The sequence below is a fragment of the Magallana gigas genome, chromosome 9 (assembly GCF_963853765.1).
Source record: "Magallana gigas chromosome 9, xbMagGiga1.1, whole genome shotgun sequence".
NCBI classification, from domain to species: Eukaryota; Metazoa; Mollusca; class Bivalvia; order Ostreida; family Ostreidae; genus Magallana; species Magallana gigas.
Window position 1 is genome coordinate 6,623,144 of NC_088861.1, and position 27,905 is coordinate 6,651,048.

The 27,905-nt window shown below is 34.1% G+C and overlaps 1 protein-coding gene across 2 annotated transcripts in view; it reads left to right on the forward strand.

The window, feature by feature from the left end:
- Positions 1-26,705, forward strand: part of LOC105346546 (protein eva-1 homolog C) — a 40,157-nt gene extending 13,452 nt beyond the window's left edge. The window contains exons 2-8 of one of the 2 annotated variants that reach the window (XM_034478145.2): positions 5,058-5,272; positions 15,230-15,353; positions 18,802-18,942; positions 19,876-20,019; positions 23,697-23,837; positions 25,039-25,236; positions 25,619-26,705. In XM_034478145.2, the coding sequence (XP_034334036.2) occupies positions 5,058-5,272; positions 15,230-15,353; positions 18,802-18,942; positions 19,876-20,019; positions 23,697-23,837; positions 25,039-25,236; positions 25,619-25,932 (1,277 nt within the window). In that variant the 3' untranslated portion in view covers positions 25,933-26,705. Of the gene's footprint in view, positions 1-5,057; positions 5,273-11,157; positions 12,878-15,229; positions 15,354-18,801; positions 18,943-19,875; positions 20,020-23,696; positions 23,838-25,038; positions 25,237-25,618 lie in introns of those variants that run through there. The other variant, XM_011455173.4, reaches the window with a different exon arrangement.
- The last annotated feature ends 1,200 nt before the right edge of the window (positions 26,706-27,905 follow it).

Below are 27,905 nucleotides of genomic sequence, written 5' to 3' on the forward strand. Positions count from 1 at the left end.
CATATGTTCTAAACAGAAAATTTCGTCCTTGATCAGAATTATCTTATGCAGCCATATGAATTGTATCATCTTATCTTTCAGATAAATATCTTTCTAGATAAATATCTTTCAGCATTGTTCAGCCATGCAGAATATATGCATTGACAAAACAGAAAGTAAGATAAAAATCAAAATATCAGATTGCTTTTCAAAGCCATCATTACATGTAAAATCAGGTTTTGGAATGTCATTAAACTTGTCCTTTTTTTTTTACATAAAAAGAATGTTCATGAATGGATCAGAAGTATTTTAAATGAGTAGTGTAAATTGGTTTGAATTCAAAGATTTCATTAATTTAATCAATCCCGTATTCCAGGGATGTGATTTGATCTTTATGAAAAGGGTTTAATTATAGCATTTAAAAGGTTTTTCATCCCCAGCAGGATATGAGTTACAAAATTCAGTTTTAAAGTATTTTTTTTCATTCATTACAAATGTTAAATTGAATAGATTAATTGGTAAAAAAAATTCAAGTGATAAATGTGCTTTAAAAATGGAATGCTAATGCACCTAATTGAGTATTAAAGTATGAATTACCGGTTTATATATAGTCTTGATTTAATTTGATCGGTTAAAGTTTATGTAAACATGTTAATAATTCTAAAAGCAATGTCATGATGATAAAACAAGATTTAACCAGGAAGTTATTCAGAAAATTTTTTACCTTGACCTTTTAATCATGTAAAGTCAAGGACAAAATAGTACTCTAGATCTACTTAGTGAGTAGGTTAATCATTTGACTGTGTCAGCTGAGGGACACATTCAACCATGCAATATTGAATGAATCCTTTTCTTCTTCTTCTTTTTTTTTTGCTTGGAATGACGTATCAACATTCATAACTTAGTGATATTCATTGCCTTTGATCTTAATATATAATGAATTAATTTTTAGGATATTAAATGGATAAATGGAATAACACTGCACTACAGTTGGTCTGACATGCTTCTTAATACCAATACCTAGAAGAAAATATGTAGCCAATATATACATTTATGAGCTTAATATATTTGATTAATATTATAAAATGTATCTGGTATGCCCTTGTGAACTTCCAATCTGAAAACAGATGCATGCAAATGTAATATCTAACTGGTTTTACCAAATTCCATAAAGTTTCTTCATTTTAAGGCACTCTCAGGATTATATACTGTATATAATTTTATAGCCAGAAATTATTGTACATGGTGTCATGGAAACTTGGGTGGCTTGGTGCTGCTCTATATTACCGTATACTGTATACAAAATACTGGGCTTCTTGTGCTTGTCAATTTGCGACTCCACTTCTTTAACTAAATGAATGGCTTCTAAAAGCAAATTTTCATGGCAAATTGAGTAATGTTTGTGGTTAATTAAATCTCATTGACGCTAAATTCCCATTACACGTTTAAAAACATAATCGGCATTGTGATATTTTTTTATGAATAAGATCTTTGAAGAAATATTGCTATTAAAAAAACAGAGCTGTCGTGTTATTTACGACTATCAGGCATGACAGGTTTCGGTAAGAAGTGACATGCCACGGGTTCTGATTGAATGCAGCATGCTCTTGAAGTGTGCAGCAAGTGCAGCTTATCACAGTTTTTATGCGGTACTGGCTTGGAGAACATCCAAACCTCTGTGTGGACTTTGCATGTTTTGCTGCAGGAATTCTTTTGATGCGTGTGACAGGCCTAAGTGTTGATAAGACCTTACTAGCTGTCAGCCATTTCTTGGTGCATTCTTGATACCAGTAAACAATTTGTTTAATTTGTAGAATGCCAAAACTGTTTGTTATAATAAAATTGCTGTTGCTGCTTCATTTATGTAACTGTTTTGATTCATTGCTTTTTGTAAGTAGATACATTGTAATTTTGATCTGACATGCCATATACATATATAGCATGCATATATGTTACTGTGACTGCATCGCCAAAAGTCATGGTTGCTTTTCAGTGAGTGAGTGCTTCAAAATTTGGAAAGTTAATAATTCATGCATTTCATGTAAGACAATAGTTGTCCTGACATGCAACACATTTTTAAGAATTGTATCCACCAATATGTTGCTGTGACTGCAACTCCTTGTCATGGTTGCTAATGTTGCTCTTTCTGTTCCATTTGTAATTGAGCTGCTGTGGTTTTGCTAGCTGTTAGTTTGCAAACAGTTATTAATGCTCTGTTGTCATAATTATGCTTCTTTGTAAAGTTGCTCTGGCTGCAATGTCCTATCTGTCATGGTTGCTAAATGTTGCAATATTCATTCTTTGTGTGGATTCAGGTTGTTTTATCCATTGCATATCCTCTAGCTGTGACTAACTTACATGTTTGAGTATTTGTATTTATTAGTAACAACTGCAACTTTGATAGTGAAGATTTGAATTTGCGGAATATTGTTGTATATCATATTAATATACTAAGATACTACCTGGTATCTATCATTTTACTTATTTATTTTTCATTCTCAGAATATACTTACATTATTGCACTCTAATTCTCAGGTTTGCTGACTAAATTAATATTAATATGATTATTGCTGTTCATTACATATTCAATATTGAATAATTTCAGTAAGCAATAGTGATCCAAAAAGAATTTGATCTAAGTCCTCTATACAGTTTTGAAAGTCTGAAAGACAAATGAAAAGAATGATTAAGGAACAATCAAATTACTTTGATTTATATGAATTTAAACAAAAATGAAGAAAAAGAACAATCTATCAGACCAGATATGTACCTAGGTGGAAAAATATGGTACTCCTGTCTGATAGATTATTTAAAATATGAAAAGAAGTCATCACGATCCATTAACATTTTTCACTTACTGTGAATAAAAAAAACTTTCAATCTCAATCCCAAAACTTGAGACAGTTTTTCTGACGGAGAAATGCATGAACGGTGAATTAATGTTGTACGCCTGTAAAAAGGTCGGGTCTGACAAATGTTTTAACAGAGGGGGATCATAGCAAGACCAGTAAAGTAAACACGGAATAATGATCTTCAAGTCGTATGTCTAACATGAGGTCCCAAAAGATCACCTTTCAAGCCACAGGCTTGGCATGTGACAAATTAATAACAAATTTTTGAAAACATGGGATCAAGTTGTGGAGTATTGCCTTTTATTTGGTGTAGATCGAGTTCATATTTCTCTTTTAAAGTCTCTTTATGAAATAATGATTTAAAAGTGATTAATCTGATATATATGTATGGATTCTGTCAAATAATTTAGTGTTTTGAGAACTTAAAAAGTGAAGAAAATTAAGGTTAATTTGTTTTACTGTAGATTCCCTATTTGACATGAGTACTTAATTCTGTGATAATCCGCTGTTTTGTATCAAATAATGGGAATATAAAATTGCAAATGCTAAACTTCTATTAATGTCTTATTTTGTCTGTTAGTAAAATAATTTTGAAATTTAAAAATATGTGAGGGGTGCTTCTTGTGGTTTTATGGATCCTCGCATTAAATTATGAATGTATAATATTTACCGTATTTATACTTCTGTGTGATGGGCTGTACTAGATATTTTTTAGACATCAGGACTTGACCCCCTTGATCTCGGGGTCAGTTGGTTTGTCTTAAAGTAAAATCTAATTAATGGCAGAGTCATGATCAATCATAACTGCTTTCAAATTTTGAATTATCTTGTGTGAACCATGGTTAACATTTGAACAGTTGTGCAAACTCTGGGTCAAGTGGCTTCCTAATAAGATTAGAGGTTGAAAAACTTTACTAATTTGTGCAGGTTTACGATTGCTATCAGACAGAACAATATGGCCCTGCACTTATTGTTGGGTCTGTTCCGATAACAGCCTGTCAACAGCATCTGGAAAGATAGGGAGGGGGGAGAGGTTTATTAGGGCAGCAGATGCTCTGATGGCCACATACAGCTGTGTTTGGACTGCTCAGAAGCTTTCTGTGGACCAATCTCATTGCTCCCAATGCCAATCATTGGTCACTCAAAGATTATCTGTAATCTGGGCAGACTTTTAGGACTTTTTTATTGATTTTTTGTCCAGGAGATTAGAATTTCACTTGATTAGTAATGGAAACTTCTTTTTTTTTTCAAGTGACCTGCCATTGATTTTGGAACTATCATTTGATTATTAAATCAGCTAACATATGGTTCTATATGAATTCATTGCCTTTGGTTCTTCTTTGGGATTTGATGATCTTCAATCATCAAAGAGAGAGAGAGAATTGGCCTGGTCTTCTGCAATCAAAATTTTTGAGAATCTAAAAATAATTTAATTGATTTAAGTACTCTGCCATATTGTTGGTTGGTAGCATGGTTTCAACAAAAAAATTCTTTGCTCATTAAGACATCATGAATATGATTACATTCTACAAGTTTTGTAAGTTGATTTTGTTCATTTGCAGTTATTGGTTTAGACCACAAAGTCTCTGGAACACTTGAGTGTCCTATGTGCCTATGTGTGTGGTGTGAAAGATAATAATCATGTCACATCAATGTCTCTTGGATAAATGTGTGATTGTTGGAAAGAGATATTCCTTCCTTTGATGAAAATATAAGACAGGGTAAAAAAGGCAAATGACACATCATTATGAGTGATCGAGCTGCTCATATGCACATACTTGTGCTCTGGTGGCATATCTCTATCATCCATACAACTTATTGAGAGGTTTTAAAAGGAAACATTTTTTTCTGTTCAGTGATTAAAATGGTCTTTTTGTAAGAACAAATTATTTCTGACATTATCTTTACCTTGAACAAAATTAATACTATTTAACAAGTTAAAATACCTTATGATGGGATTAAATTTCTGCAGGGAGGGTGCTATTTTTATGCTAAATTTTGAGAGGTTTCATCTCAACCACAAAAAAGCACAACAAATTTTTTAATTGTATAAGTCATCATTAATTAAGATATCACAAAAAATAAAGCCCGAAAAATTTCAGATGCATTAAAGCACAATCACTTGTAAACAGAATTAAACAGTTATTGTGAGTATTGGACTATTGGTATACATGCAGTTATAAAATATCATACATTCAGATAACCTTGTAATGTATATCATTGCAGGTCTACTTTCCAGTACTCTTGAGACGTTTGAAACCACTGCATGCGACGGAGAAGAGATCAGCCCCTACTGCCCCCCAGCTACAATGATCAGCATCCAGTTCTCTCAGTATGGGCGCCAAGTCCCCAGTTACGAAATGTGTCCCCCTAAAAAGGACCTCCCCCAAGACGAATGGTTCCAGGAGGATACCAATTGTCTAGCCACTACCTCACTCAGGGTAAGAGAATCCATGCATTTTCCATTGCATCTCCACCATAGCTGACACTTTCCACTCTAAAGGAGAGATGGTTTTGGGAAAAAAAAATCTTTTTTATTATTACTAAGTAACATCTAAGATCATGTTTTTAAAGGGGGGGGGGCCAAAGTAAAAAGAAATTATTTTGTCTACAAAGACTAAATCTCTCTCTCTCTCTCTCTCTCTCTCTCTCTCTCTCTCTCTCCAATTTTAACTTTAAAAACTTCCCCATTTATGAACCCAAAAGAAATCTCATCTTGCAAAGAAACTGTTTACTGAGCATTGATTTGAAAGTTGGATGGGTACAAGTTATTATTCATTGAATTTAATCCGCAACAAAGGAGAAGGAGGGACTGGGTATTTCATTGACACACCCAGTTGGGGACCTTTTTATTGTAGTGGGTTCTTCACGAGCAACCCTGGTGTGGTCATCAAACACAAAAAACTCTTCTCTACCCCACTGAATTAAATTCCAAGGCCCCTCCAATGCTTTCATCCAAGTCTGTTTACAAGAAAATTAATGAGCCCTTCACCACTCATTTGTTTACTGGGGAGGTTGTTTGCAGGTGTGCACATCTATTTCATTAATATCAGGATTTCTACCTTTTTCCCTTTCTGTTGCTGTAAAAATTTCACTCTTCCTTTACTTAATACTATCTGGTGAATGCATACGTGTATATGTGTATAGTTACAGTGTCGATCCATTAATTGATTATATTCTTCTATAAAATTTGAATGAAGTAATAGCAAGGAATGACCTTGAACTTTGTCAGCATAGTTGGACCCGATTGGCTAATTTCAAGTATTACCCAAGCACCTTCAGCTACAGGATGTGAAACTAAATCATTCCTGCATGTAAATGAGGAGGCAAGAAATCCTTTAACTCGGTCAAAGAATTCTAATGGAGAAACACATAAAAATAGGTGTGGAATAGGGGGTTTCAATGCAGTGACTCACTCGTAGGAACAGAACACTAGCGTTCATGACAAGGTGATATATACCTGAAAATTGCAGAAATCTAACCTTTTAATGTCACCATGCCCAGATTTGGTTCTGACTTTTATAGATCCCAGCCACACAGTATGAATATCTGGTCCTGACTTGTAACAGGACTTTTATTGCAATTGTGAAAGAAATAAGTATACATTCTTGTAAAATTTTGGAAATATCTATTTCAGAAATTTGACATATTTGTGTGAACTTCAGAATTTTAATTACTATTCTTTTAGGGGTTGGGGTGTTTAGGGGATGGTGGTTCGGGGGGGGGGGGGGGGGGGGGGGAGAGAGAGAGAGAGGTTACAGCAATATATGAGTGTCCAGAGCTTCCACACATCCACTGAATATATGGATGCAGAGACTCAGGGCAATACATCTGCCAGGCAGGATAACATTTAATAGTAGTTGTTTTTATTAAAAATGCACATGCATGCTTATTTTTTAGCAATGTAAGATATAAATTTTCAAAAGAATGAAATGGGTGGTCAACCTTTTAAATCGCAGAAGGTTTTCAGAAATTAAATACTCTTTGATACATTGAGCAATGTTGAATCATGTGGAAAAACCCCAAGACCTTTCGTTTCTTCATCCCTCAGATTCAAGTTCTCTTAGTCAGTGTTGTGTGTTTTTTGGGGGAGGTTTTGCAATCTACAGGTAATAAACACTTATCTTGATAAGTTCCATGTAACAGGTAGGGATATCATTAGGAGACAATGAAATGACAGCATCATCGAGCCAGGCTTTTGTTCGGTGTCCACCATTTTATGGACAGCATGCAGCTCAATGTAACAGAAATTGCATCATGTCATCGCCTATCTCACGTAATTCTCCAAAATGTCATCGTCTGAACAGGATAATTACACTTGAACACTGAAATAAGGAGTTCCAAGTCTCTGTCTCAACACTCCTGAATCCTGGGTTGTTGTTGCATGTTGCTTTTGTGCTGCTTAGATCATATTGCAGTTTTGATCTTCTGTAAACATTTGGATGTGTAATCCAAACCTTTGAATCTTGAAAGGTCTTAGTTTCAGTAATTTTTTAAGGCTTGTGCAATCATTACAGTTTTGCGGGTTCTTTTCGGAAAGTGTCTTTTTAAGTTTGACTGCACCTGCTTCAAGATTTTATTTCCGATAAACATCTTAACATTCAAATTGATGGCGGCAAGGGTTGAATGGTCAGTATTTTGAATGATTTCACTTAAACACCCATGTTGAACACTCCCCCCCAAAATATTTCACCCTTTACTGATTTAACTCTCTCTAAATGAATGTAGGCCAAGGTGTATTAACCTGTGTTCCTCCTATATAAGGTGTGAGGAATGGTGTGGGAACATCAAGGAATCGGGGCTCTCTGGTGTGGTGACCCTTGTATGTGGGCCATAAATAAAAGTTAATGCAGTGATAAAGGTTTGTGTTCCTTGAAATGGATGGGCAAAAAGCGGGAAGATGACAGTGTACACATTTGTGGAACTTTTCCTCTTAAAAGTGGTATCGGACACCTTGAGATCTTTCTGTGGATCACACAAAACATCATATTCAAAAACATACTCACTTTTTCTAAATTTCAAATTGTTCATTATTCACCTGTAACATTCCAAAGAATACATTTAAAAACTTTTTTAAAAGTTTAGAATTGTAAAAGCCCCAGTGGGTTTTGAGGACTTACTGATTTGTAGCTGATGCTTTATAATAAATTGGGCTACACTGTTACTAAGAAATGACATGCATTTTGAAAGAAAAATTATAAGATTATGAGATTTAACAAAAATTTTATTGTTTTTTCAAAGAGATTATGTCACAAAATAGAGGTGTCCCATTGTATGCCATGCTGAAATTATGACAGCTATTAGAGAGAGAGAGTCTGTCTCAGAGAGAGAGAGAGAGAGAGAGAGAGAGAGAGAGAGAGAGAGAGAGAGAAGAATGTTCTAATAACTGATTATAATTCAATTTCCAATAGGGGTAGGATTCTTTTGTCCAGAAATTCAATGATGAATATGATTTAACAGTAAATCTAGGCAGCTGAAAATAGGGGGAATGTATGCTTTAAAATATATCCTTTATAACACCAATATGTATTTAAAGGGTGGTTACATAATCATTTCAAATGTGTACATATAAAATTTACAGTGAATCTAGCTTGCTGGAAATACGAAAAAGTTCTGCATTAAGCAAATATAAATTTATTTAACACAAATATTTATTAAAAGGGCAGGTACATGTACATAATCATTTCTTTTTTCATTGGTTTTAATATACCAGGTATTGTAATTGTTTTGGTATTTTATTCAATTTTCAATGAAATCATTTTACAAGAATATTGAATCCTCATTTCCTGATATTTTACATTTCTTATTTCCTCAAGTTTACAATTTTGTTTCCATCTATCTCCAGTGGTATATTTAAAAATTAGGAGAACATTGCATTCTGCAAGAGTGACTTCCCTTGTTATCAGATTTTGATACACAATGGAGGCTATATCTGAATTCCAGGGTCGTGACAGATGATTGTAGAGCAGTGATAACGAAGTTAAGTGTGTTGACAGAGAACTAAATAAACTTCACAAATCTTTTTTTCCAAATGAGTTAGTAACACAAAGATTACAGATTTGTTAAACTGATAATGTAGTCCCAGTTTTTGTAATGCAATTGAAGATTTTTTTTCACACTAATTAACAATACAGGTAATATACCCATGCAGTAAATGTCACACAAGACAGTAGCAGAAATGAATGCGTTGTTTAATGAATAGTCTGTAAATGATGCAATTTGGAAAATGTTATCGCTTAAGTTTGACTTTTTGCTCTATTTGTTTTTTAAATTCTTTGATATTTCAGGCTCTTAAATGCACAATCCTGGGTGTTTTGAAAAGCTCCGTTATCACTCCTAAACATCTGTACATGTATTGATTTGAGCTTAAACATATTTAATTTCAAAAATACACAATAGTATGCTTAACTTCTTGCAACATAAAAGGTGACTTTGATCAGGGCCTTTTTAACTGATAAGAAAATAAAACTGTTTTGTTTTTCTTACATTTAAAATGAAATCAGCTTATATTTTCAAGGAGGAAAAAAATTATATTCAGCATTTAATCACAAAGGTGTGTTGTGTTTCTCATTTACAAATTGGAAACAGGTAAATGTTTTAGGAGATCAGAATGCGGAGTGGATTAGAGGGACGACCAGCCTCGATTGGAAGCTAACACACTAGGGCAGTAGTCTGGGTATAAAGTTAAGACTATCTCTGTGGGAGGACCTGGTCACCCATTGTGGAGTGTGTCCCCCGATCAGTTGGAGAATGATTTGTTGGGCCTACCCCCATTGTGTGTGAATTGCTGTGTTGATCTAGAAGGAATGGAAAAAATTCCAAAGACCTTGTAAATGAGCTAAGGAATTTCTATTAATCCTATCGTCCTTTCACTTAAATGAAAGTTTTAAGGATACATGCAGTTCATACTACCATGACGGAAGTTCTTTTTGGAGTGCTGTGAATTGTCTTATGAGAACACTGAGCTATTATCATATTCTGCTCAGATTTTGATTTGAATATTCAGAGAAATTACTTTCTTCACACCTGATGAACTTTGGACTTTTGACGGTCAAGCTGAAAGACACTATATTCACAAATCCTGTCTTAATTAAATGCAGCAAATTGGCACTGCCAGTCACTTCTTGTGCATGTCAATTGAACATACGACTTTAGAAGTGAGAAAACAGTTATAACCTCATAAATGTTTAAGTTGCTTTCAAGGATTTAAACGGAGTTATTTTTTGGTTTTCTGAATATAAAAACCAGAAAACTTGAGTCCAACTTTACATTATTGGAGATCCACGTGAAGATATCATTAGTGTTGGAGTTACTGAAAAAACATGGTGGTAATGTATTTTGACATGCTAGAGCTGTTTATGCCTTTCATTCTTTGTGGACCTAATGAGGAAATTTAAATCCTGTTGTAAAGCTCAACCATCGCTACAGAGGGAAAGATGATCCCCTGGATTCTATAGGAAAGGATTAGGGAGTGGATAATCATCAATTTTAGGGGGATCATATCGGAACATTTCATTCCAGCAGATAGATTTGTGAATGGGGGCAAGGGAAGGACTAAAAAGTTAAAATAATAGCTAGGCCCTCAGACCAAAATCAAGGGTACAAATGGACTGAAACGTACAACATCAAACATCAGATTTTCATCAGTTTGCGGGCTTGTTTTCTACATTGAAGCAATGTTTGTTGGGTTTTATAGTCTTTTTTATACAGTTTTGCAAATTGACTGTGAAGGTTGACCTTTTGTGGTAGGGAAAAACTTTTCACTCTAACTTTCTTTGTTAAAAACTTAATTGAGCATTAGAAAAAACTGACCTTGACTTGTATAATGCTGAATGATGAAAAAGCAAGCAAGGGTTTGTAGCCTATGAACTTTTTATTCTTCATCTGTACCTCAAAGAATTTAGCGTACGAATTACCTTCAATGTGTTGAATGCATGCATTCAAAAGTTCTAAAAGTGCAAGCGTAATTGGCAGGTATGTTGGCACAGTTGCAGGTTGTTCTAGCAAGTTCTTGAGACTCCAAAATCTAGGTTCATTCACATAAAATTTTCCAAGGACAAACAACTTTCAACAGAGAGAGAAAGAAAGAAGAGGCAAGGTTTTAGGAGCAGACATCGGCAATCAAGGTGATCACTTAGACCTTTACGACCTGCTGGAATGGGAATATTCTGGTTCTTTAATGCTCACCTCTCTGAATCAATACAAGAGCCAGTGTTTGAACTCATTGACACTCATCAGTATATGTTGGAAACTGAAACTATTGGAATTCGAATCTCTCCCGATAAAGAACTCGCGGTCTTGAGGAATCAATTCTGTCGGGGATTTTCTCCTGCAAAAAGAGGTGATTAAGATCAATGCAAAAGTTTTAGTTCATTGATGCAGAGAATGCAAAGCATGTTCACACATCAGAGGAATTCAAGATCATAAAAGTGGCATCACTCTATTCAACTGCAGTCTTCTTCGTTCAGTAGGCTTGGATCTTTTAGTGCCAAAATATTGGGAAAAAAATTTTTCTCTAACTCGTTGAGCCTGGGAGTTTTGTGTCAAAATACGATTACGCTCGAATGATTAATAATTAATCGGTGCATAGATTTCAGGGATTGAGGAAATGTTTGCTGAGGCTCGCGAAAAGAGTTCTGACCAAAAATTAGCTGCTGCCTACAGACAAGTGAATTGGATTTTTTCTCTGTCTTTGCCAGTATCATTAGATGTAGTTGTGAAAGGTTAGGAGGCAGTCATTGTGTGAAGTAAAGGAAGTGTCACTAGGTGCCTGGGGAAATTCTAGTATTGATAATTTGTCACTTGTAGGATTCCTTACCAAAATTACTTTGTCTGGTACATTCTTTTGGTGAAGAAACAACCCAAAACCTTGGGCAAAAAATTAGTATAATTAATAACTGGCTACTTTTTGTGCCTGGCTGAAGATTCTTCCGCAAAAAAAAAAACCTACAGAAGTATTGCCATAGAAACCCCCTGTGGTGCAGTGTATATATCGTGTTGGCCGATACATGGAGATTAATAGAGAGATATAGAAGATATTGTTCTTGTCATAAAGTGATAGACTTGGTGTTATAGAGCAAAGGGTGGTTGCCAGAACAATATATTCTGTTTATTATAGCAGCAGGATCAACTTGTAGTGCTCCCTTGGTGTGTGAGAAAGTAAAGGTCTTTTCAATTTATGGAAGTGACAGTACGCATGGGACTCACCAACTTTCATCTCCCACAGTGAAATTTCTGTCTCTGTGAAGTAGACATTTTTTCCAGAGGAAAGTCGTAATATTGAAGAATCAGTGACCACTTGACTTCTGCCAAGATTGACCACTTGACCCTATTTTGACAGACTCTCTCTGTAAGATGCTACCCTGCTGTGATGAGAGACCTTAAGATAACAGACCAGATGCCTAAATAAGTGTCTGTCCATATTGAAAGAAAAACCACTAATTCGAGATTTATTGATACATCCTTGGGATTAGCTTGTGCTAAATCTGTGATTGTTGTGTGATTTTAAGTCAAAAACCTGTGAAGCACCCCCTGCCATTTATTTATTGGGACTTCAAGAAAAGGTGTTGTGTTGGAGATTACTTAGTTGGGGTTTTCTTTTTGACACAAGCCAGAGGACCTCTGGGTCTTACAAGTTAGATCGTCCCATCCTTTTGCTGTGTAAAACACTATGCTGTAAGGAGAGCAAAAACATGCGCAGCATGATGAAGTCTCGTTGAAACTTTGTTTAATCTTTTTTTGTGTTATCAGTGACAGAACTTCTACTTTAAATGAGACCTCGATTGGAGGTTTGAGGATCTTTCTTCACTAATGTGTGTGATTTTTTTTTATTCATCTGGGAAGTGATTGAAAAAAAAAAAGAGAAGAAAACCCACCCATTGTGATAAAGTTTGCATTTATATTGAATGGAGTCTATAAAGAATGCCCTATGCAGATAGGGAAAACTTATCCCTGACAGATTTAACAAGTTATTTCATGGCCGGCCGTTCATAATGAAGCTTCGGAATACCCATGTGCATGTTTATGTTTACATTTTCTGTGTTACGGTGAGTAAGATTTCTACACCTTTGTAACAGGTGGCATTGCAAAGTCAATTTATTATATATATAATATATATGATTCCAGGCGTTAAGAGCCTACTATATATAGGAAGTTTACTGGCAGTTTGACAAGTAAATGTCAAGGAAGAGAAATTGATTGTCAAAGAAGTGATCCCAAAAAAAAAAGAGAGAAAGGGGGGGGGTCTAAATGTGATATATCCTGGTATATGTCATAAGTTAAATTTAAGCATTTCTAGATATGTGATCAGATTTATCTGTGAACGATCATGTCTAGTTACAGCGTAAGAATGCAATTTCAATTTCTACCTATACATGTATAATCATAGATATCTCCTCATAAGTTCTAAAGGATTTCTTTCTTTAAGGAAGCATATTTGATAGCTTTGGGGTGTTTTTTTTTTCAAAGGGAGTGAATGGAGAAGGAACATACAATGTCACATTTAAATATTTCTTAGTGTTACAACATAATGTATTGACCTAAGAAAATGAACGACTTTGGATATCAAATTCATCATATATACCTGTATATGTCTAAATTTCATGTGGCTCGATCTTTCTGATGAAAAATGTTCGATAATTTCCGTTCTCAAAATAACCATGACTAAATGTCTTTTTAATACTACAACCATGCAAGCATTCCACTGCAGTGTTACAGCAATTAATGACTAATGATGATCGTACAAGTCCCTCTGTATTTAGCTTTCTTAAGTTGTATTTTAATTTCGTGATGAAGTAGATTTGGCAATGCTCCACAGTTTCTCTCTCTCTTTAATATCAACAGAGCTTGCGATGTAATAGCAGGCTACCAGGATGTTAAATGAAAGTTTATTCTTGAAGATTTGCATTTTCAGCCTTAACAATGCTATTGATTTTGCTCTCGGTAGCACGATTTGTCTGTCATTTTTTTTTGGTTGTAAATGGAAGCTACATGACTTATGCATAATCTTGTCTTGATTGGACTTGAAATGAATGATAGTAGGGGCTTGCATATATCACACAACATTTAGGCCTGTCTGTCGAAACAATATTTAGTGAATACATGTATTAGAAAAATAGATCATTGACATTTATGCCTACATCCATGGAAGATGCATGGTTGTCTATTTCTCAAAGAGAGAACATACTCCAAACTTATATTCTAGGTGTTAGCTGTTGCATTTTCTGTTACATAATCCTTGTGTAAAAATACCAAGACCAAAAATCTCAGGGAGAAAATATTATGATATCTTCTTTCACTGAATATATGATTATGCACAAATGTACATAATCAAAGGTATCTGGTGTGCAGTCATTTGCATAATATGTGCAATTATACATGTACATGTATATACATGTACAATTATATATAGCTGCTTGACTTATATGTATAGCTATTTGTCTACTTTAAAGATTAAATGGATGAAACTTTCTGATGAAAGAAAACCTAAGAAATGAAGTTGTTCATAATTTTATGTATATTTTAACTAGCATTAAACATATAAATTAATCATTTAAAACATGCATTGATATATTGGCTCACAGGCTTGTCAATTTACATTTTGAATCAAATGAGTCATGTTTGATTGACACATTTATTAGGCCATTAAATTTTGAAATAAGATATATTGTCAACTAGATAAGTAAAACTTTTTTGCTTCGGGGGGAAATTTGTTTCAATCCTGGCTTAAGTAATCCATCAGCAGATTAAAGTTAAACATGACACTGCAATAAAAAGAAATCTAAAAAAAAAAATACATTAAATAGGTACAACTCTTTTCTAGAAACCACAAGGTTTTAAAACCAAGTGGCTTCATGGCAGGCCACAAAATATATGAGGTCACTTAAGGTCAAACATTTGTTTATGATTCAAAACATCTCTATACCTACAAGGGATTGGGGTGAATGATTGGCCTCGGGTTAAGACTCGGGCCATATGCTCTTATGTTTTTTCTGCAAAAATATTTAGTACACCAAATAATGTTGTTAAAAGCCTAAGGTCAGATCTCTTCTAGCTTTAGCACATGGCTTTTTTGTAATGTTTGTGTTTTGCTGTGCATGTATTGTATGATGAACAGAATGTTAGGGGCATATGGTTAGTCCGTTTTTATGGGGGTTTTTGTTCTTTTTAATGTAATACAACTTATTACAATACATGTACAAGAGGCCTAATACAATGTGCTGTTATTGTGTTACCTTGCTTTGAAATGGGTGATTTACTGCAACAGTTACAGAAATGCCGGTTTATGAATGGAGCTAATTACACTCTAAGCTCTCTCATCTTGCTCTTTCAGGTTTCTGAAGTCTGTAGTAGAGTGTGTTATGTACTTCATTAAGTTGGTGTTTTTGGTATAATTGCAGGTTTTGTTTGATAGCTGCCAGAACAGGAGACAATGTCAGGTGATGGCCAGCACCAACACTTTCAGACAGGACCCATGTCCCAAGACGTCCAAGTATCTCAAAGTCTCCTACAAATGCAACCCTAGTAAGTATATCGCTCCAAGGTTTCTTATACATGTACTGTACTTTAATCCAATGTTTTACACATTGACAATTATTATGTCCAAGAATATAAAAATTCCCCAGTAATTTCTGATACAGCACACACTTAAGATATCTAAATAACATCAGTCTCTTACAAATGCAACCCCAGAAAGTTATATAAAGCTTCAAGGTAACCGGTACTAAATCTATATACATTTGAAATTGTTTTGTTCAAGTTTCTCAAAGTCTTCTACAAATTCTGTAAACTTGCTCAGTCTACAGCTCAAAGATTTCTAATGCTGTTCTCATAGAAAATTCTAACAACCAAGTTTTTCAAAGTCCCTTACAAATGCAGTCTTGGTACTAAGGTAGTAGTATACCTCTTCAGTACTCCAGAAAGTTATATTTATCTGCAAGGTTTCCACTTCCCAATACAGTAAAAATTACATCAATTTTTCCAACAGCTCTTGAGTTAGCTGCAGGTCTGTAGGCTAGTGTAGCTCTTGGTCTGAAAAAAATTCCCAGATCATCCATCCAAATTTGTTCAGACTGACAGCTACAGATCTGCAGGTACTCTTGAGTCAATTGGAACATTCAACTCATTTCAACTTACCATATTTTGTCTTTGCTTGAGCTTAACAATTGCTCTTTGATCGTCACTGGCCACTACTATGTCTATCAAGAACTAATTTCATATATTCTGTACCACATTTGATAACATTTAATAATACATAGTTAGGTTGCAAATTGGAACTATATTTAACACATTGCTGCTTCAGTTGCCTTTCAGAGGCAATTTATAATTTTCTTTCAACATAAGAATTTTAATATTTATGATATGGACATATGTATAAATGGGTCATATAACACTACAACAATATATAAGTATTATTTTCTTTCATTTACACATTAAATAAGAAAAATCTTATCTGTAATTCAGAAAATGTTTGCAGTGTGAAATTGCTAAAATGTGATAAGATATATTATTATATACAACTCACCATACATAAAATATAAACTGAATATTTGTTATACATGCAGATTGTACCGTTGGCAGACTTTGATCCATTATTCTGTCATTGATGTACCCTCTAGCCTCCTTTATAAATGATGGATTTTTCTTTTAAAAAAACTTAAATGAATTCTAATACACTTGAAAAACCCTTTAGTCAGTCGAAAAGAAATATCTAAGTATATGACAATAAAAAAGGGAGAAGTCAGGCAATATCTGACAACATTTTATGATTTAATGGAAGAAGATCTTGTAGTTTTAAGGATGATAATGAGCTTTTCTAAGTATTAAGCTATCTAGTTTCTGGGGATGAGTTTAATGCCAGGAGCTAATTTCTGGGGGCAGAGTTGTGGCTTACGGCAATGATTTAAGGTTTCCTTAACTTTCCTTTTTCTGTCAGTAGCTGCCCAATAGAGAAGCTGTGAGTGACAGCTGTTAATCTATAGGATAGGTTTTGTGAAGAGAGTAATAAATGATATTAAGATATTCGAGAGAAATAAATGTAATAGAGGGATGGAAAAATGAATGGTTGATAGAGAGAGAAAGAGACTGAGAGAGAAGTGGGTGTTAAAGTAAAAAAGAGGGTGAGAGAAAATAATGTTAGAGAGGAAAGAGACACATTTGATAGATAAAGAAGAGGAATGTGTTTTATAGAAGTGGAAATAAACGTCAAGAGATTCAGGGAGAGGGAAGCTGAGGACGACAGAAAATTCTTGAGAGAGAGAGGAAAAAAGAGAGGAAGAGGATAGATAGAGTAATAAATGTTCATATAACGTGTGAATTGTCTGACTCAAGGCTTTACAAACTGGAAGCATTATGATACTGAGAGATGGATGGAGAGAGAGAGAGAGAGAGAGAGAGAGAGAGAGTGCCATCATGGAAGATCAAAAGTTGGAATTTCAAATCATTTTTCTAAATATAAGTGGTTAATTTTACTCGGTGATTTGGGGAAAAAAAACTGACTTAGATTTAAGAAAAAGCTTTGCTTCTACCAAGTGCACATAGCTGTGCAATCCTTAAAGCTCAAAATAAAAACACTAAAAAATGGTACAAATTGGAAACTGTGTTCCCCTGATTCATCTCTCAGTTTGATAAATGAGATTTTTTTTCATGGAAAAATAAAGAGAAAGAACAGGTATTTCTGTAAACACATGATATTTACCATTGCTGTGATAGGGATAGGGGAATATTTTAGGGGGAAAAACCACTGATTAATATGAACACTATTTTGTTTACACATGCTGTAATCGCGTCTTCAGATAAACGTTCCCCTCAATTTAACTTCAATTTTTTTTGTAACCATGCCGAATGAAAATGATTCCCCCAACATTGAAATACACAAACAAAATTTAATCTGCTTCTCCAAATTTGTTCTATGTTTTTATCAGTTCTTTATAAATTGACATTTATTCTCCATGCTCGGATACAGAAAATTTTACCCAGAGGTGGGGGGGAGAGGGGTCTTAAGGATACTTTAGTTTGCTTGGTGTGGGGGTCCAAGGCATATTTTTTGTATTTTTACTAAGTAAATTTTTAAGAAATTTAAATTGACAACCCTCCCCCGACTCCCATATTTATGGATGTACTCTGTACTTAGTCTTAAAATGCAATTGGTTAATCTGAGTATAGCAGAAATAATGCATACATCATAAGACATGAGCTATCTTTGGGAGCACAGCCTATTCAATTTAACCAACTAAAACCAGAACCCCCCCCCCCCCCCCCCACCATGGGGAGGATATCCAGAGCAATTAATGGCTGCTTAGCAATCTTATCTTCTAGATTAATTACCCTGATTTAATTTACTGCTTATAATTATTATCTTTTATTCTGTAATTTGTCTCTCTGGCTCTGTTTTACATTGCATACAGGGGTTTGCAGATTGAATTTCACTGCTTAGAGATATATATAGCCGAGAATTGCTTAAAGTACGTTTTGCTTTGCTATAAACTTTTTTCATTATAAAAAAAGAAAAGAAATGTTACACAAGGGCCACTTGCTAAGGTTTGCAACCTTTTTTTATCACATTAAAAACAGATATCACAGGCTTTTGAAAAATTCACCCTTTTGAAAATCAAGTGGCTGAAACAGTTTTTGAGGGTTCATGCAAAAAGTAATTTTACTGATCCAAAAGTACATGTAATTTTTCCCCCTCAATGCCTCAGATGTTTTGGCAGATATAACTGTATGTGACCAGAGAGCAGAAATTAAAGAAAAAAATATATAGCCTGGACCCTAATTATGAGTTTGGCAGACCAAATCATGTCTCCATAGAATGATACACTCATGAGTCTAGACACTACATATATCATTAAGTTTTGATCTTCTCTGACAAAAGCTGCAGACAATCACTTCCTTTGAGATTTCAGTCCATATTTCATCTCACAGCAATGATTGAAGGTAATACCTAATGATTTTTTTTCTGATTTGTTCGCAGGCGACTTTTCTAATATGACAGTTTGTGATGGGAAGCAAATGATCTTACGGTGCGAAAAGCCGCTGAAAATCGTCATCAGTGATGCGATTTACGGACGGATGCCGCAAGACACTTCTTTGTGTTCTGGTCGCATTCCTGCAGGTACGTTTGATTGGTTCAGAGTTGGTATCTGGAGCAGGTAAATGATTGGTTGAGATATATTGAGATATCTGATGTACAGAGAAGGTATTTGATTGGATTAATCAGATACAGGTATATATGGTGAGTTACAATGTGTTGCTTCTTGATGTCAACTCTTTTGTGAAGAAGATAGCTTTTAAGTCCCTGCACAGAAAGTCATAATGTACATCAAATACAATGTAGAATAATAAAACATTGAAATTAATTTTTTTGAAGGTTTTTTGTGACTTTTTTATGCATCTGGATTTCATTTTTGTTTAAGTATATACTTTTCCTAAAACATACCGTAATTTTTGAAAAATATGGTATAAAGTAAGTACAATATGTTATATATGTTGATATTCAAACCATTTGCAAAAATCAATACACCACAGACAATTTCAAAATCTCAAAGCTCAGATAGTACCGGGTACTGACTTGTATGAGCTGGTGATTTGATTGGATGGAGTAGATATCTGGTAGGATTTGGCATTACTGTTATATATCTGACAGAATGAGACAGGTATCTGTATGGATAAGTCAATGTTAAGGTATCTGATAGGATGAGGCAGGTATCTGAAAGGATTAGGCAGATATCTGAAAGGATCATGATGCAGATATCTTAATAGGATGCAGCAGATATTTAATAGGATGCAGTAGATATCTGATAGGAAAAAGATATCTGAAGCTGGTGATTAGAAAGGGCAAATATTTGAATTGATCGGATGGGATAGATATCTGTTTTGTAATTGGTTTGAGGTCAATATCTAAATGATTAATCTGAGCTGAATTACCGGTATGACATTAAAACGAAGCATTAATAGTACATGTATTACCGGTATGTGGATGGTTTGGTCAGTTATATCTAATGATTTGGGGCTTAATGATTTTGACAGAACTTTTTCTTTTAATTAGACTGCCGGTCCAGTACTGCAGTAGAGAAGGTGATGAAGAAGTGCCATGGTCGGAATCGGTGTGCCATTGATGTGGAGGAGTATGTGTTCGGCAATCCTTGCCCCCCAGCAATGCCTAAATACCTCAGAGTCATTTATACATGTGGTAAGGGTCCTCAGCATGTAATGTTCACCTCTGTATTGTTTACAGTTGTCATACTTCCTTAATTTATGATGAAGAAGCTGGAATGAAATATTTTCTAAACAAAAATTGATTATACATTTAACGTACCCTTACCGTATATACTCGCCTATAAGTCGGATTTTTGGGAGTAGAAAATTGAGTGAAAAGTGGGGGTCCGACTTATAGGCGAGACATAGTAAAAAAAAATTCACAAGAGAGAAGTAAGTTATATTTCTTTTTAAATAATAAACAGATTATGATAAATGCATTGAACCTGTGTTCATAAAAAGAAAATTCAAGCAGTCTGTTTTTCACACCTAAGGTGATAATAGATATAGGGGTCATGTCACCTAAAACAACACAAGCCAACACCCCAGTTCAAGGGGTTATTACCAACCTAATCAGTCAGTAAGGAAATAAATCACTATCATCAAATTTTCAAAAGGACTCTATTTAAATATCTGGTAGTTTTGAAGCTATTACCAACTTGTAATTAGTGTTATAAAAAATAATGGCATTTAAATCAAAAGTTATTAACATCATAGACCCATGATAGAAATAGTCTAGAAGAAATTATGGGGCGAAAAAAGGACAATTTTTTTTAGAACTCAAAACATGTATGATAGAATGTGGTATTTTATTGAGAGTATCTGTACATCAATTGTCCTGAAAAGGTAACCCGACTTATAAGGGAGTCAACAGCAAAATCTTCAAATTAAAGCTGGAAAAAGGCAACCGACTTATAGGCGAACCGTACTTATAGGCGAGTATATACGGTACATCTGTTTTTAAAGATTGATATTCTGCGTAGTTTGAAAACAATATCTGCAATTATTCACTGTTAAACCAGTAATTTGTATGCTTGTAGTTGATTATACCTAAACTGCAGCAGAATACTACATAATAAAATACACAATGACATGTATGGCTCAATCTCGACTAAAATACGGTAAAGGGAATCAACCCTTATATGAAAATGTATCGGTGAAGGTTATAAGAATTTGTATCTATAGATATATTGTATACTTGCTAATGTAGCAAAGTTATTGAATACAATGCAAATTAAATAAATGTACTAATGTAAAAAAAAATATTAGCTATGTCCAATTTTAGATTTGCATTGCCGCCATTGCTACAGATATTACTCATACTGGTACTTGTTGCAGATGTTTTGATAATTAAGAAATATATTTTTTATACTTAATCATGTGTGAATTATTTTACATTAATTAATTTGATACAAGTACATGCATGTACACTTAGCCTTAAACTTTCACAACTGTGTACCCAGAAAGGCACTTTTTCAAACATAGTGAGGGGTATTGGTGGAGGGGGGTGAAATAAATTAGGGAAGAATTTATAACCTGATCCATGAATTACCCAATGTTTATAGGAAATCAGTTTTACAATGCAGTAATACAGTGCAGAATTATAAACACCCCACAGGGAGGGGGGATGGGTATATACTTTACAGGGTTATGTTGACTTTCTGGAACAAGATGCAAATTTTAACACCTTCATAGCAATCAGGGTGTTGTTACAACGCTAGACTTTTATGACAATGGTGCTATTAAATTATAGAGTGAAGTTCTCTATCTGCATTCATCTGCCTCCTATTTAGCCCACATTTTATCATTTTATCGCTCTGTGAGGGGGGGGTTTTGAAAAGGGATATCAATACTTCCTAGAAACAGTATTGTTAGGTGTATTTTAAGGATTTTATTTTCTGAATTCATTAAGTCATTTTAGTAAAGTGTAAGGAGATTTTTTAACCCAATACTCAGCTGAATTTCTATTGATTTTTTGATATTTTTTGGATATTGAAGCTGGGTGGTCAACAAATTACTGATACCCATTAGATCCAGCTACCTGAATTTTTTAGATATGATTTTTCCAGTTATGAACTATTATATAGTAAAGAAAAAATTGATATATTTTTAGGTTTTGTATTTGAGCAAACTTGTATCTTTATAAGTAGCTGCAGGTCTGTAGCTCCCGGTCTGAAAAAAATTTGGATGGACGACCTGCGAGGTACAGTGCCTCCCATAGTAAAAAAAACTGCAATTTACGGCACATAAAAAAATGCGCTAGTTTTGCACTGATTAATCTCATTTCCGAATACATTTTGTACAAATATTTGATTCCAAAAAATTCCTTGGACATTTTACTACAGATATCGTCATTTCACTTGCCTCTGATAGTCTTTCAAACACCATCACTAACCCCGGAAAGTGAAGTGGGGCAGTTTTGTTTACATCTAAAAATGGCGACTCCTGATCTCGACGTGAATTAATATAATTCGTTTTCCGATGTTGGGAGCTACAGACCTGCAGCTACATTATAAGAAGCTCTTCTTACTTCATTAATGCTGAGTCGAAAACTGGCCATGACCTTCATCATTACTTATCATTTCTTTTCAGTAGCATTTCCAAATTCACTATCAAAGGCAAATGTGTACAACATTTATAAAAGGCTTTCATATATACAAACTTATGAATCCATCATTTTTTAAGCGAACTTTTAAGTTTTATTTATTGTTTTCCTTCTTTTGAAATCCTGTTGTGTGATTATATTTATGTCTTCTTTTTTTTTAACTTCTATATTTAGTATTTTTTTATTGCCCGAAAGCATTTAAGGGTTAAGCAAACAGTTGTTGTTAATAATGCATTCAAGCATTAACTTTTATGAATGAAAACTGTTTTCGCAATGCAGCTGCCGAAATGGAAAAATAACACCCTAACACACAGGCTAATTGTATTGAGCTCGGAATGCATTAGTGGATCATGATGTTTGACTAAAGCCTGCCTTTAATGGATGAAAATTCCGAAAGAAGTCTAATAAAAAGCACCTTTGATGGATGAAATAAAAGAGGAATTCTTGAGTTCTTGGTAGTGAAACACTCTTTGATAGATGCATGACAAATCAAGAATGTTTGAAATCAGTTTCAAATCTAGTGGCACGACAAAACAAGAATGTTTGAAATCAGTTTTAAATCTAGTGTAGGGGGCAATATCACAGCTATAAGGGCAATATGCAGTGGAATTCCAATAAAAACCTAATCATCTATAATCCACTGTCAGGCAGCTGTTAATTTATCTAAATTGTCCAAAGATGATCCTAACGTTCAAAAGATGCCTCCGCATGTTAAGAAGTCCTCAGTCGGAATTAACAGTGATTTGTGTTTGCTATCAATAATGATGTAATATTTGGTTTAAAAGCGTCCCTATTTATTCAACAACTTAATCAAACAAAAACACTGCAAGAGCGTGCAGTGGAAGGGTGAGTTCCTTCCGAATCCTAACAAATCTTGGTCTAAGTCACAGGTGGGTGCAAGAGAATATGCAAACATTGCGCTGCACTATTGTTTTTTTTTATTTATTTATTTCAGGGGGCATAAGAAAAACGCCGTCAGAAATTGCGTAACATCAGCTTGCAATGGGTTTTCCACTTCTCATTTACCGCTTTAAAGATTCCATTTTCATTTGCTATGAGAGAGAAAGAGAGAGAGAGAGAGAGAAAATGTATTTGGACAACAATATTGCACATTCATTTCAATTGGCTCTTTCCAAAGGGAGATAACTTCTACTAATAGAATAGAAAATGGGCAAAGAACATTACCAATAACAACACTGATGATGTTTGAAAACATTTGATTTCAGTACCAAAAAAGATATTGAAGCACAATTTACGACACAGAAAGAACCGGAAGAAAAAAGAGAGGACAACACCAGCCAGCGTAAACAACACAGACATTCCAAAGATCAGCACATCCAAACCAGACTCGAACATGTATCCCAAAGGTAGTGAACTAGTGGTCTATTTACTGATAAAAGTGGCACTGCAGTATGAGCTTCAAGATCTAGCTACTTCAATGAACAAAAAATTGGGTTTATTATTTTCTACTGTTCTGAACTATTTTTGTGGGAATTCAGACCCTTTTTAGAGCTGGCTGAGAGCAAAGCAAAATTACATTATTGTTGTCATTTCTTTTACTGTATTTTGAATGTTGCATGTCAGATACATACAAAAGTTTAAAACTCCTGCGATTTCATTAGTATTGGCTGGCATCAATTTTCGGGATCTAGTAAAAAGTCACTATTTTGACAATACAGTCAAAATAATGATTTAATTTCTCATGACATCTTATTTCAATGAAATTTTGTTTGATTTTGTGGATCAACTCGACATTGAAAACACTAAAACCAGTGTTTGATGTATACAGGTTATTTTCAACCATATCAAATCGACTATTGCAAATCAAATTGACAATTGCAAATCAAATTCTCCCTAATACAGTGTTTTGCTAAAGAGAAGTAACTTGCTGTTTTTATTTAGCTCCGTTTTAAATTTATCGATCACCCGTTACAAGTCAATTCTATGCAATTCATGAAAGGTTGCAGAAAATGTGTACACAAAAGAAATTTTAAAAATTCATTAAAAAACTTGCAAATTGTCTACATAACTAAGCTAAAATATGTTCCCATATGCGCATTATATTACATATTGTGCATAGTTCAAGGATCACAGTGCATATACATGTATACACTAGCACAGGTATCTTGTATATAAATACAACAATCCGGATATTTATGACAAGTATCGATTAAAGTCTCATCCCTGTAAATATGTACGACAAGTTTATCTGATATAGTTTCTATTACAAACATCATGATATCAATATTAAGTACAGCTTGTCTGTAAAACGAAAATAAACTGCATGCCAACATAGTTTATAGAAGTACATGCATGCACACCAAATAATCTTGTATGCGTTGTTCTTGATAAGGGATTTTTGGGGGGATTGCAAGTTACATAATGATTGAAGGATATATCTGCATTATGTTGACCATTGTATTGAGTTTATCTTTGAGACTGGGCTTTCATTGATAACTGTCTGGGTTGAGTTTTTGATGAGTTTTCTTTATTTTTGGTGTTTTTCGATAGTCAATTTTGACAGCCATTTTGAATTTTGTTCTTTACAGTTTTTTTCTCTACTTTCAGATCAAGAGAGAGAGAAAGAGGACATAACTATTAGCAGTAATGGGAATAAAGACTCAAAAATGGAGGGAAATGACACCACCCACCACTGCGTAAACTATACTCTGGCACCACCTGAGTTTGTGGTACCCTCAAGCAGTAAGAAAGGATCAGCCACTGGTCTGGTCGTGGATTGGTTGAACACTTTTAACTTCTTTGATAGTAAGTTGAATGTAGATTCCTTTTAAACTCTCTCTGAGAGCAACAGTTTCTTGAGGGTGAAAGTTCAAGGCCTTAGTTACTGTAAACCAGTTTTATTCGCAACAATTTTATTTCATGATTTACCGCAGATGAACTGGTCTGGGTGACTATAAGGTAATTTTCATGATCAAGATTATCTGGAAAATAATATACCAGAGACGATTGAGGACAGGAGAAATATTCCTGCAAATTGGCTCTTGATGAGACTTAATCGAACATATCTATATATAGACAAAAGATATTTATGCAAAACTTCCAATACCATTTAAATCATCTGTCCTGATATACCTGCATTGGTAGGATTTCTTAAGGTTAATTACTTGATTTTTCTTTTTTATTGTAGAACACAGAGAAAAAGCACTGTTGTACCTGATATTAGGCATCTGTGTAGGTGTGATTATCTTCCTGCTTGTGATTGTGATTAAACTTGTGATAATCAACAAACAAAAGAGGCGGGCCACGCTGGATGTGACAGACCCCGCCCATAGCAACTCTCAGCCCCCACCCGTGGATAACAATGGGGTCGACACACCCATGTTGCCAAGACACGATTCAATGGACAGAATCGAGGTTGTGAGGTTCGAGCCCAGGCGGACAATAGCTCGAGCCAGTTTGATTGACAATAGTGACAGGACGTTAAACCATTATTATGGATGACGGTGTTTTAATACGCAATAGGGTTTTTTTTAAGACTTTTTAAAATGTTTTTTTTCTTATATATGAAAGAGTTGTTGTTACATTTCAAGGTGCTATGTGTTGTTTTTGTATCAATATTCCCACAGGGATTTTTTTTTTAAATGATGTTGATATTTTTATAAATACATGTATGACTATATGTTGATCTAGATGATAAACTGTACATGTCAAATTCTGAAGGACTGCAGTGACTAGAAGGGTTTAATTATGTAATAGTGCATATGCAGTTTAACACAATGAGACTTTTTCATATAAGAGTTTGTAAGAGAACTTTTTTTAATTATTAAGCATTGAAAACTCACTACTCTAGCATTGGTTTGTGAAGAAATCGCAAAAACTACCAAATGATAGTAGTAATTAATGGTACAGTACTGTAGGTATAGGTTGAAAAGATTATTTATAATGCATTGTGTTTATAGTGCTATTACAATTGAAGGATACACTGAGAGAAGTTCACCAATAGCAGATGAATATAGACTACCAGTATATTAGTGTGCATTTTCTACACTCAAAGCTGTAAAGAGTAATAGTTTAGGTTCATCATCTTTGTCCACTTAATTAGCAAACTTTGTGGAATAACCTTTGACAGAGTTAAAGATTTTAGTCTTCTATACCAGTGAGAGTTATTCCCCTTATTAAAGGGTTCATGTACCTTAAAGTAATTTATTACTTTCATTTTCACCTTAATACATGTTCAGAGTTACATGTATCACACTTAGCAAGTTCAAGTTCATTTATTTTCACTCATAACATATAATGTTACATGAGGTGCAGAAGAATTATATACAAAAGTATAAGAAAAGCAGGATTTACAAAAAGAAACAGAATAAAGTAAACAATGAATTTGTTATAGTTGTTACGTAGGATGACCAACCAAATCAAATATTTTTCTAATTAAAGTACACATTTTCATTAGTATTACATGATTTGAAGATGACATAAGTGTTCTAAATTTTAAGATGTTTGGGTTTTTAAGATAATAATTACTAAACAATTTTTTTCTTACAGGTGACAGTGCACTACATTAGCAGAGGCTCCATGCACCTTTAATTAAGTAAATCATATCTCATTACTTTCATTTTCACCGAATATTATAGTACAACACAATAGGGCACAGAATGAGATTCAAAACAGGGCGTACTGGTAATTAGGTTTGTTTACACATAACAAAGATTTTTTGCAAAGAAACAATGCACACTTAGAAAGATGAACATCGTACATGTATAATGTACTGGGTAAATTTATTAGTCTGAATTGGTAAAAAAAAAAAAAAAAAAAATTGTGCTTTTGCAAGATGTATTTATCTGTCTAGACATATTTTTAAAAGAATAAAATGTTATTAATTTTTATGAACAATTTTTTCAATGCAGTCTGCTTGTGCATGCGATTATCGATGAATCTCTTTGGTAGATCTGAACATAAACACTGCTGTGATATGAATGTACAATGACACAAGTTATGATTTTTTTTATCCATTTGATAAATACAGATTATATAGGTCTCATCAGGTAACCCCAAAACAATATAACGGTAAGCTAAATATTTGCGTTAGTGACTTAGCGACTTATCCTTTAGGTTCTATTGGTGCCAAAGTCATTCAATGTTTAGAAAAGCACTGGAATTTCTTTTCCACAGTATCAAGATTAGTGAGCTTTATACTGTTCTGTATGTACTGCACTGTATAGGGTATTGTTAAGTCTCGTTGCCATGTAAAATTTCAAAAATATTTTACTACAGACCTTGATTTATTTCTAGTCATTGTGTAGATACAAATATAAGCTTTAAAACTGTGTAAATACTTATCTGTGTATATGTAAGTAGCTTGTGTACATATCATACAAATGGATATATTATTCTTAATTTATAACCTTTCAGTGGCAATATGTAAACATCACATGTACATGTAAACTATTATTACAAATTTACCATTTTAT